Genomic DNA, 11,513 nt, shown 5'->3' on the forward strand with positions numbered 1-11,513 from the left:
TGCCTGTTTAACCTAGCAGGTTTTGTTTGTTTTTGCTTTTGAGTGTAGGGTTAATTGACGTAGAGTTCAGTGCTTCCTGGGTGTGTGATACATGCCCAGATGTTTAAGTTTGTTTTCACTTTTCCGCACTTGTTTTATATGTCTTACTTGCTTGCCATGAGATTAACATGTGCTCTAGAGAAATGATTGGAAGAGTGAAGCAGCAGATGTAGATGTAACATAGTTGGAATAAAACTCAGTTGGATAGGAGCTGACAACACACCAGTGCTCTATTCAGGTAGTTAGGACTTTACAAGGCCAGACACTGCTTGTTTCAGAAGTTGAGCATTATGGTGTTGGGTTCACAATTAAAGGAGAATCTGTTTCAATTACTGCTGCAAAAAAATATACCTTAAAATATATCACAATATTTCTGTTACTCAGTTCTTGCTTATATAGATAACTTAAAGCTGTGTACAATACTTCTATGTGGTTCAAAACATAGCCAGACAGATCCTCATTTTGATTCAGACCCATGCAGCTGTTCTGGAGATGAGCAGTTGCTAGAAGGAATCTGCGGTCATCAAGGATTGAATGTACGTGGAGGCAAACAATAACTTTGCTTCATAGTAGTGTGATCCTTACAAGAGACCAGCTAAACTTTTTTTTTCCTTTCTTATCAGATATAATGGATCTCTCCCAAACGGTGATAGAGGAAGGAGGAAAAGTAGGTTTGCTTTGTTTAAAAGACCTAAGGCAAATGGGGTGAAGCCTAGCACCGTGCACATTGCATGTACTCCTCAGGCTGCCAAGGTAAGATAAAGTTGTAAAGAAGTTAACTTGGAAAGTTGAAATATTTTTATGTGTGGTCTGCAGTGCTTCACATTTCTGTTTTGAATTGATGGTATTTGAAAAGCTGCCATATGGAATTCCGCATTAAAAATGACAGACCAGAGGCAGGTAGAAATCAAAAGAAAATATCTTGATTCTCTAAGGCTGTCTGAGTTCTCTGGGTTTATTTTCTTCTTGGCATATGACATGCTTATGTTTTGCCCCACCTCCATGTGCAATGGGAGCACATTTTCAGCAGTGCCCACAGTGTAACTTCTCACCCTCGAGGCCTTGTCAGCCCTCCCAGCCCACTTCATTTCCTCACCAAGTTTTAGAGGCCAGGTGAGGAAATGTAACCGTAAGTTTAAAAGTAGTCAGTGTAAAAGTAGAGGAAGTTTTCAGTCCTCATTTTGCCTTGGAATTTCTCTTTCCAGTTTATAGCACAGACTGAATTAATTCAGTAATGTGGGGTCCAGATAAGAACAATTACAGAGTTCCTTGACTTCTAGAAGTTGTACATAAGCATTACATCATCTATGTTAGGTCCTTGTTAGGTTAAATAAATGAGCTGCATTAGAACTGGTAAATTGAAGTTGATTAGATTTCAGCCTTGTTTTATATCAAAGTTAGATATCAAGCCTTGATTTGGCTGCTCGTTGATTACTGTTTGAGAGCCGAAGAGTCTGTAGAAGGGCTGGTCTTCTAACCTGTTTCCTCCTGTTCCTTTGTAGAGAAGGCGTGTGTTCAGTAGACGCTGCAGCTCAGTCTGGGCTGCTCTGTAGTATTTGCGCATCTGGAATGTACCACATCTTCATTGTGCAGAACTGTCCCATGCATTACAAGATACTGAAATTCTTGGGTCCCGTGTACTAAAAGTCATTTAATCACTGCCATTATTGTTACAGTCAAACGCATTTAAGTATTTTCAAATGCCTCTTAGGTGTTTAATCTGGTCTCTGGTTGAGGACCACTGGCAAGGAGATGTTTATAATCTACCTCTAAAATACTTTCTCATTTTGTGTGTGCACATGCATGTATGTGTATGCAGCGAATGCGCCACCATGTCCGGCTGAAAAATAATTTTTTAATATTAGAATTTCAAAAGGCCTTACCTATTTTACAGATTACCTAAAAAGCAAAAACAAACATTTCCCCTTTTTACTATGTGTAGTTACTCTTGTATCTTTTTATCTGTTTTCCTCTTATAAAACCTTCTTTGTGCAATAACTAGGTTTTCCCCTTCTGATATTATCTTCAACTCATTAACATATGAAAACGAAGCTGAGCACTTCTTTTAGGAGAGCAGTTCAGCTTAGGATAAGTCAAAAATATGGCCATCAGAAATACATCTATTTCTTCTTGTAATGTTTAATCATCCTGTAGATTTTTCTGTATCTGATCTGGAATATGATAAAACTTGTCATCTGTAGGATTAGAAAAATGAACTCATAATTCTAGCTTAACTGTATATATAAATTTTTATGTCACTTTAAAAAAATTTTTTTCTTGCAAGATTTTGAATTTTTTCCTTATCAGAGATGGATGTTGGTTTTAGTTTCCATGTGGTATTTGATATTAATTCCCTTAGAATTTAAAGTGCTTTTAAGAGAAACACAGATTCTTAAGAAGCTTAAATTTATGTTTTTGTTCCATGACTATTAAAAAATATTCCCTCAACCTGAGGAAACCACAATTGAAGTTATATAGAGTTTCTTGCCTGTACCCAAAATTCCAGCGTGTGTGTGTGTGTGTGTGAGACAGAGAGAACATTTTACCTTCTTTAATGAAGATATTTTTCTGATTTAATGACTGCTAATATTTGCTGTTAACCCTTTCATTCATAGGCAATAAGCAACAAGGACCAGCATAGCATATCATATACTTTATCTCGAGCCCAGACGGTGGTGGTTGAATATACTCATGACAGCAACACTGATATGTTTCAGGTACTATAACATTATTGTTTTTTTTTCTTTAAAAAAGTTAAAAATCTGTTGTTGGTGACTTTGCTATGACTAGATTAAATATTATGCTTTCATGCTGTATGTTTAAAATATGTATTGATTTTTTTAACCTCATTTAAATGTCATTACAGTGTGGTTTAAAGATGGGCTCTGAAGTTAAGAGCACTTGCTGCTCTTGCAGAGGACTCGGGTTCCCAGCACCCTCATTAGGTGGCTCATAACTGCCTGGGACTCCAGTTCTAGGGAATCTGATATCTCTTCTGGCCTCCAAGAGCACTAGGCTCACCCATGGTGCACATATATGCATACAGGCACTCATACGTACACATGAAATAAAAAGAAAATAAAGAAGAGGGGGAAGGGACCGAGGGACCTAAACTCCTGGTAAACATTTAGCTACTCTGTGCCCCCATGTCCTCCTCTGCAGAGTGCAGAGGGTAGTCTCTCCCTCGGACCCCTGGGGGGGGGGTGGCGGGAGGGGGCACTACCTCCTACCTTCCTCTCTGAGCAACAAAAATTACAGATAATTTTCTAACTATTGACATCAGTAGTAGGGATTTGGTTTTCAGCACACGTCTGGGCAGAGCTACTATGTACTGGCTAGTTTTGTGTCAACTTGACACAGCTGGAGTTATCACAGAAAAAGGAGCTTCAGTTGAGGAAATACCTCCATGAGATCCAACTGTAAGGCATTTTCTCAATTAGTGATCAAGGGGGAAAGGCCCTGCTTGAATTCCAGTCCTGACTTCCTTGGTGATAAACAGCAGTATGGAAGTATAAGCCGAATAAACCCTTTCCTCCCCAACTTGCTTCTTGGTCATGATGTTTGTGCAGGAATAGAAACCATGACTAAAACAAATTGGTACCAGCATAGTAGGGTATTCCTGTGACAACCTGACCATGTTTTGGGGATGACTCTGGAAGGACTTTGGAACTTTGGGCTAGAAGATCCATTCGGTGTTAAGTGCTCTGTCAGACATTGTGTAGGAGATTGGAAGATAATGTTGAAAACAGTGCAGAAGATGGAGGCCTGGCTTTTGAAATGTCAGAGGGAAAATTAAAGACTTTTTCAGGGCCATTGCTATTTTGGATTGTGAAGATTCTGTGGTTCTGGTTAGCTGGGCCTGAAGAATCATCTGTGATTAACAAGATACCAAAACTACTAAAGCAAAAACTTTGCATTACTGGAACTATTGATGCTGGTTAGCTGGACCTAAGAAATTAGTGGTGATTAAGATCAGACCAGCATCATTGAGGTGACATCTTCTGGGAAGTGTTTTCTGAGAGCACAAAGAGGCTGTGTTCCAGAGATAACCAAGGTTGTACCTTGTGCTACAGTGGGGCTTGGTAATGTGTAAGAGTCACCCAGGTGGTACTGGTTTTGAAGGCATGAAGGGGTCTCGCAGAGCAGCTGAGGCTCGGAACTGTGAGAGGCCATGGAAGGCCATTGGTGAAGGTACAACCTCAGTTGCAATTGATGGCCCAGGACTGAAGGGGTCATGCAAAGGATTTGAGGCTTGGCACCATGAAGAGAACCTATGAGAGGCTGTTGTTGAAGCCAAGTTACAGTGGAAGACAGCAGCGTTTTGGAGATGCCAGTACCATGAGATGACCACCAAGAACAGCAGCAGCAGTGGAGTACAGGCAGCTGGAGCCTAGAAGACAAGATGTGTGCTACAAGTACAGGGCTGGAGAAGTGACCCAAGCCCTTGGAGGAGCCCAGAAGATCGTGAGTTGGATCCCAGACATTGGACAGTTGGAGTTTAATTTTTGCTTTTGATTGTGACTGTGCCCTGATATTTTTCCCTCTTGAAGGAAGAAAATATTTTAGTGGATCCCACAGTTAAGAGACTTTTAATTGTAAAAAGACCTTGGATTTTAAAAGATAATGGACATTTTAAAGTAATTGTCTTTTAATATGTAAAGACTGTGGGACTTTTAAAGTTGTTTAGATCTTGGGGATGAATAAGACATTAAGGGTTGAGGCTTACTAGTGATGTGTTTGTGTGTCAAGTTGACAAAGGGTCAATTGTACTGGCTAGTTTTGTGTCAACTTGACACAGGCTGGAGTTATCACAGGGAAAGGAGCTTCAGTTGGGGAAAAGCCTCCATGAGATCCAACTGTAAGGCATTTTCTCAATTAGTGATCAAGAGGGAAAGGCCCCTTGTGGGTGGGACCATCCCTGGGCTGGTAGTCTTGGTTCTATAAGAGAGCAGGCTGAGCAAACCAGGAAACGCAAGCCAGTAAAGAACATCCCTCCATGGCCTCTGCATCAGCTCCTGCTTCCTGACCTGCTTGAGTTCCAGTCCTGACTTCCTTGGTGATGAACAGCAGTATGGAAGTGTAAGCCAAATAAACCCTTTCCTCCCCAACTGCTTCTTGGTCATGATGTTTGTGCAGGAATAGAAACCCTGACTAAGACATACTGGTATAATAAAATCTCTTTGTCTGGCTCCCATTCTCTGAACCATTCTGGTACTGATATTTATTTTTATATGCTGATAGATTATAGAGCAGTGAAACCTGAAGACATAAAATTCTTGTTACTTTCTGTCAATATTAGATTTTCTAAAGAAACCTAACTAGAATTGACTATTATTCAATTAAAATTATTGTCCCAATTATTTTTTCATTTTTCTTCATAAATATTCAATGAACAGGCCCAGAGATGTACTTAATTCACTAGCAAAATATTTTTGAGGCTGATCTCTCCTCTAACCCTGTAAATGAGACATAGATTTAAAAGGAGAAAAAAAAAGAATAGTATCTTTACAGTTAGTATTAGAATATGGGTGTTTGTTTCTCTCTCTCTCTCTCTTTTTTTTTTTACTAAACTAAATAAACAGCATCTTTAGTGATGAAAGTAGCATAACATATGGTTAAATAGCATAATAGTAAATATTTTCCACATCTTTATCAACAAGCAATAAAGATGAAAAAATCAAGGTTATCTGTTTGGTCATAGGTTTGAAAATTAACTTCAAAAAGTATCTTGTATTTATTTACCTCTAATCTTTGTAGTTGGCTCTTTGTTTCCCTAAGTTAATTTTCTAGTATCAGAAATTAATTTCTACAAGCATCGCCCCTATGAAAAGTTGAGCATATCTGTACCATGAAGCCCAAGAGACCAGTCTAGTAATAGTAAGTTAACTGTGAGAAGGGAAACTGTGTAAGACCATTCCTATGGAGTGTGTCAGGTAGATTCAGATTCCCGTCTAGCTAACTGTTTAGGTGCTGTCCTCCTGTGTAAGTACAAAGTGCAGACTGCTGATGGGAGGAGGACACAACAGAAGTTCCACGGTCCTCTTTGTCATCTGTATCTCCTTACCACACTTAGTAGGACTTTTGACAACAACCAGGACAAAGGCATCATGGAGAGAAAAAAAGAAGGCTGTCAGATAAACTGTATGAAGTGTGATAGATTGATCTATCACGTGGTGCATAGATCTAACAAGAAATTAGTTTAGATTGATTTTTTTAAGGCAAATCTTGTGTCAATTTCTGTCTCCTGTTGAAAAATAGAAAATATACACTATGGTACAAAGTTGTAATCCCCACTACTAAGGCGTTCTAGGTTATCCTGTGGAGCTAGGGACTACAGCAAGCCTTCTCCCCCGACATACACTCAAAGGCATCATGTTTGTAGAGAGTTGGTGTTTTCTAAGTGCCATCATTAAGTTGTATAATACTGTGTTGTAATATATTAAAGAACTGATGACTTTTTCCATTATACATGTCACTCTTATCATGTGACATCCATTTATTTCCTTTTTTTCCCCTTCTACTCTGAAGATGCAGGTAACTTACTCATGGGCTAATACTTCCAAATGGTTCAGCTTGACCCCTGCCTCACCCAGGGCTCCAGCTAGAAACCTTACTGCTCAGAAATGAAAGACCACCTGGGTAGATGACAAATCCTATAGCCGGTATAGAATTCCTTTTCTGTGCTTTCTTGGGGAACCTTGGAACAAAGTACCTTTGAGGCACTTTAAAGTTTAGTAATAACTAAATATGATGTCTTGTTCCTTATCAGCTTAAGTGGTTGGAGAAGAGGCTTGTTGCTAAAAGCAAGCACAACCAAAAGTAAGGACTGACAGCTAGCTGGTAACCTAGAAGAAGCATTTAAGTTTGAGCTTTCGCAATTTCAGAGGCTTAATGTTCTCACATTATCCCTTTCTTGATGGATTCCACTGTGTTCGTTGAAACAAATTTATATTCTTTTTTTTTTTCCCCTTTAGATTGGTCGGTCAACTGAAAGTCCTATTGATTTTGTAGTAACTGACACCGTTCCTGGAAGTCAGAGTAATTCCGACACGCAGTCAGTACAAAGCACTATATCAAGATTTGCCTGTAGGATCATATGTGAGCGCAGTCCCCCCTTTACAGCTCGGATTTATGCTGCAGGGTTTGATTCATCAAAAAACATCTTTCTTGGGGTAAAAAGCTTTTTTTTCCCTAATGCATTCTTTTATACTAGTTTCTACTTCCAAATTATACATAAATAGAAACTCACTTTCTATCACTTTTTTTGGCTAGAAAGAGAGAAGTTACTATTTCAGTTTGTTATTGTTGATTTTATAGGAGAAGGCTGCCAAGTGGAAGACATCTGATGGGCAGATGGATGGCTTGACCACTAATGGAGTTCTTGTGATGCATCCACGTAATGGGTTCACAGAAGACTCCAAACCTGGAATATGGAGAGAAATATCAGTATGTGGGAACGTCTTCAGTCTGCGTGAAACCAGATCAGCTCAGCAGAGAGGAAAGATGGTAAGTACTTACATGTAGCCTCTTTTTTCTACAGTAAACAGAGTTTAAGTTGGACTAAATACAGTGTGTATGCATCTTGCTTTTTTTTCAGCAAAACTCTTAGACATGATGCTGACACAGAAAAACTGAGACCATCAAACACAGACTTCCAAATACTAATTCGAGAGGGTAGTGTTTGTTTCAGTTAGGAGAGTTTAAGCTTCTGTTCTTTGTGTCCTTGACTGTACTTAACTAACTAAAATTAACTAGGTTTGTTGATTACTCAGATGATTAAATCATGTTGCCTTTTGGATAGAAAGAGAGAAGTTACTATTCAGTGTGTTATTGTTGATTTTCAAATTTAGCATTTTTTTATAACTGCTACTTAAAGTTCTATTTCCAAATTACATACAAACAGAAACTTTCTTAAGTTTAGCATGCAACCCTGGAGGTCTCCTGTCTTGTTAGGACATACTGAAGATAGAGTATGAACACAGTGGTAACTTCGGTGTTGATTCTTTTCTCCTTCAGGTGGAAATTGAAACCAATCAGCTACAAGATGGCTCCTTAATTGACCTTTGTGGTGCAACCTTGCTGTGGCGTACTGCAGAAGGCCTTTCCCATACTCCTACTGTGAAGCACTTAGAAGCTTTAAGACAGGAGATCAATGCAGCTCGGCCGCAGTGCCCTGTAGGGTTCAACACACTAGCCTTCCCCAGTATGAAGAGGAAGGATGTTGTAGATGAAAAGCAACCATGGGTATATCTAAACTGCGGCCATGTCCATGGTTATCATAACTGGGGAAACAAAGAAGAACGTGACGGCAAAGATCGTGAATGTCCTATGTGTAGGTCTGTTGGTCCCTATGTCCCTCTGTGGCTTGGATGTGAAGCTGGATTTTATGTGGACGCCGGCCCTCCCACCCATGCCTTTAGCCCCTGTGGGCACGTGTGTTCAGAAAAGACAACGGCTTACTGGTCCCAGATCCCACTTCCTCATGGTACGCACACTTTTCATGCAGCCTGCCCCTTCTGTGCACATCAGTTGGCTGGTGAACAAGGCTATATCAGACTTATTTTCCAAGGACCTTTAGACTAGCAGCTGTCCTCCAGGACTGCATTGTAAGTTTATAAGCTAAGTGATTGGGTTTGCTAACCGACCCCTTGTCCATGTAAGTTTCTCTGCTCTGGTCATTTGCATTAAGATGAAGAATTTTTTAAATATTTATAAGCAATTTCTGAGAAAAATCTGGGAAACTCAAGCAAAGGAATTTTTGAAAGTTCCAGACTTCTGAACTCTGAGTTTTGAAAATCTATTTTGAGAAAAAAAAGACATAGTTTAATTTGATGCCTTCCTTTGTTTAGTGTTCTTGAATCACCGCCCACCCTCAGTGTTGAGAGGTTGTGCTGTAGAACTGAGGGTCTGTTGGTTCAAACTATGTTAGTTTACAATTTGTTGCAGACATTGTAAAATACAGCAACATGTATATTAATTTTTCTATTTATCTTTATCATAGAAAGTACCTTAGAATGTTGTGATAGGCTAGCATGGTAATGATGGTGTCACACATTTGGTGTGAGTGGTAGGGTAGTGAGCACAAGGCTCAAAGGTTTGCAAAGTTAAGGAGAAAGACAGGAGAGCTTCCCCCCCCCCCAGCCCCATAATTAGGGGATATTTCATAAAACCAGAATATTTCATAAAACCAGATTCATATTAATTACCATTGTCTAAAAGGTGTTTGTTTTTAACCATATTGACGTTAACCAGAAAATGGTTTTTTTCCTTAATCTTTCTCTCAAGTGTAGTACTAGAACAAAAGTTAATGCTAAGAAACGTTTTATATGCTCCTTTGAATATGCAATTTAATCTAGATGATCTATTTTTCTCCCATGATAACTGATCTGTTTTTAGTGCCAGCAACATTTGGCAAGTTTATTTTTTTGGATATAAACTGTGGTTCATCTGTTCACTGTTTCTAAAAAAAAAAAGAAAAAAAAGAAAAAAGAAAAGAAAAAAGAAAAAAATCCTATGAGAAAGTGAAGAAATTAACAAGAAAATTACTTGATTTGCTCTAGAAAAATTAAATAAAAAGTGTTTTGTTAATTATTCTGTATTTGGATTATTCCAGGCATTAGAACATCTAGAGCTGTAAAGGGTTGGCTGCAATGGTACCTCCCTTTGTAGCCCAGCAGACCAGCCTTAACTGTGGGCTTGACTCCTCAGGAGCTGGCCTCAGTGTGACTCATGGAAATGTTTGCTTAGCGGATGAAAGTGAGGACACACCGCAGGGGCTGCTGTTCTCTTCCTCCATATGTGCTGTGCAGGACAGTTTCTTCTCACCGTAGCCTTTTTAAATGCACCAGAAGTACAGACAGTTGCACTACACCAAACCCTTTCAACACTTGTAGAAATCAGCACACTGTAGATTAGACGGAATCATCTTTCAGTCCTTTGACTTCTTTTCCTTAAGTTTGAAAAATTGTATAATAATTGACTACTGTCAAATTTTTGTATGTGGTAGTATAGCTTTAATTTATCTTACTACATTAACGTTTTGATTTTAAAAAATTAAAACAAAAAAAGTCACTTAGAAGCCATGAACTATTTTATTTTATTGTCAATTTTTCTTGTTTTGAAAATTATCATTTGGGTTCACTCAGGAAATGCATGTCAAGATCTGTATTATAAGTTATCTGTGATGTATCAGTAGCTGCTGGTTATTACCCTTTTTTCAAGGAAATTTCGTTGATTTGAAGTTTTCTGGTTACAAACTTTGTGACCAATGCAAGGAAACCAAGTCCTGTGTTGTGTTTTGTCATTTCTGTTGAGGCTCTATATTGTAGCTTAATTTTTATTTGCAATTAATTTATTCAAACTAAGTAAATACTTTTCAAAATAGCTATGCGAATTTGTCTGTGTGGGTTCCTTTTCACACATTTGAGAATGGGAAGCCTATCCCTGACTAAACAGCCCCCAGCTTCTGACATAGTCTTGTGAAATGTATAGGATGTTCTATTTAATGTAACACTAAATATCTGTTTCTCTTAGAAGACATCATAGCAGCGGCAACATAAAAGCCTTTTTGAGGTTAGGCTTGTTAGAGTTGGCAGCTGAGCTTCCTGAATTATACTCATGATGATAAAGATTCTGTGTCCTGAACTTTCTCTCCGATCAGCTAAGAAAAGAAAACATAAGACGGTTCACTTAACTATGAAACTCAAATTTTTAAACCTCGGGGAAATAGAATCCCAAGTTGGGTGCTTTTGTTCAAGCACTTTAAATAGTGCTTCTGCACTTGGCACTATGCTTACTCTTCCGTATTAAAGACATCCAGGGGCTGGAGAGATGGCTCAGCGGTTAAGAGCACCAACTGCTCTTCCAGAGGTCATGAGTTCAATTCCCAGCAACCACATGGTGGCTCTCAACCATCTGATGCTCTCTTCTGGTGCGTCTGAAAACAGCTACAGTGTACTCATAAATATAATAAATAAATCTTTAAAAAAAAAAAAAAAAAAGACATTCAGGGACAGGACAGATGACTCAGTGGTTAAGAGCACTTGCTGCTCTTACAGATGATGCGAGTATCTCCCAGCCCCATTCTTGTGGCTTACATCACTTGTGGCTCCCTCCGGGAATCCAGTGCTCTCTCCTAACCTCTGTGAGTGCCCGCACCTGAACACACATGCACCTAAAATAAATATGTAAAGAAGTGAAGAAATGTCTGTATTTTGGCCAAAGGAAAAAAGGTTGTATGTACTTTGCCTAAATGAACTTTCAAGGCTGCTTATATCAAAGTGATATTCGTATTTAGGTCCTTAATTTAACAAGAATTCTATTTCTATTTATGTAGCATGTTATGGGTCATGAAGGGCAGTCAGACAGTATCTTTTTGTTTATTTGTTTGGCTAGTTTTTTGGGGTTTTTTTTTTTTTTAGATTGTTTTATTTATTTACATTCCAAATGTTTGCCCCCTCCCCTCCAAGAGTTCT

General features: G+C 38.8%; 1 protein-coding gene across 2 annotated transcripts in view; it reads left to right on the forward strand.

Moving 5' to 3' along the window:
* Peli1 (pellino 1) overlaps positions 1–10,426 on the forward strand; it is a 59,045-nt gene extending 48,619 nt beyond the window's left edge. The window contains exons 3-7 of one of the 2 annotated variants that reach the window (NM_023324.2): positions 663–792; positions 2,655–2,756; positions 7,014–7,211; positions 7,357–7,545; positions 8,056–10,426. In NM_023324.2, coding sequence (NP_075813.2) covers positions 663–792; positions 2,655–2,756; positions 7,014–7,211; positions 7,357–7,545; positions 8,056–8,622 — 1,186 coding nt within the window. In that variant the 3' untranslated portion in view covers positions 8,623–10,426. The remainder of the gene's footprint in view (positions 1–662; positions 793–2,654; positions 2,757–7,013; positions 7,212–7,356; positions 7,546–8,055) is intronic. The other variant, XM_011243746.2, reaches the window with a different exon arrangement.
* The last annotated feature ends 1,087 nt before the right edge of the window (positions 10,427–11,513 follow it).

The sequence above is a fragment of the Mus musculus genome, chromosome 11 (genome assembly GCF_000001635.26).
Source record: "Mus musculus strain C57BL/6J chromosome 11, GRCm38.p6 C57BL/6J".
Classification (NCBI taxonomy): Eukaryota; Metazoa; Chordata; class Mammalia; order Rodentia; family Muridae; genus Mus; species Mus musculus.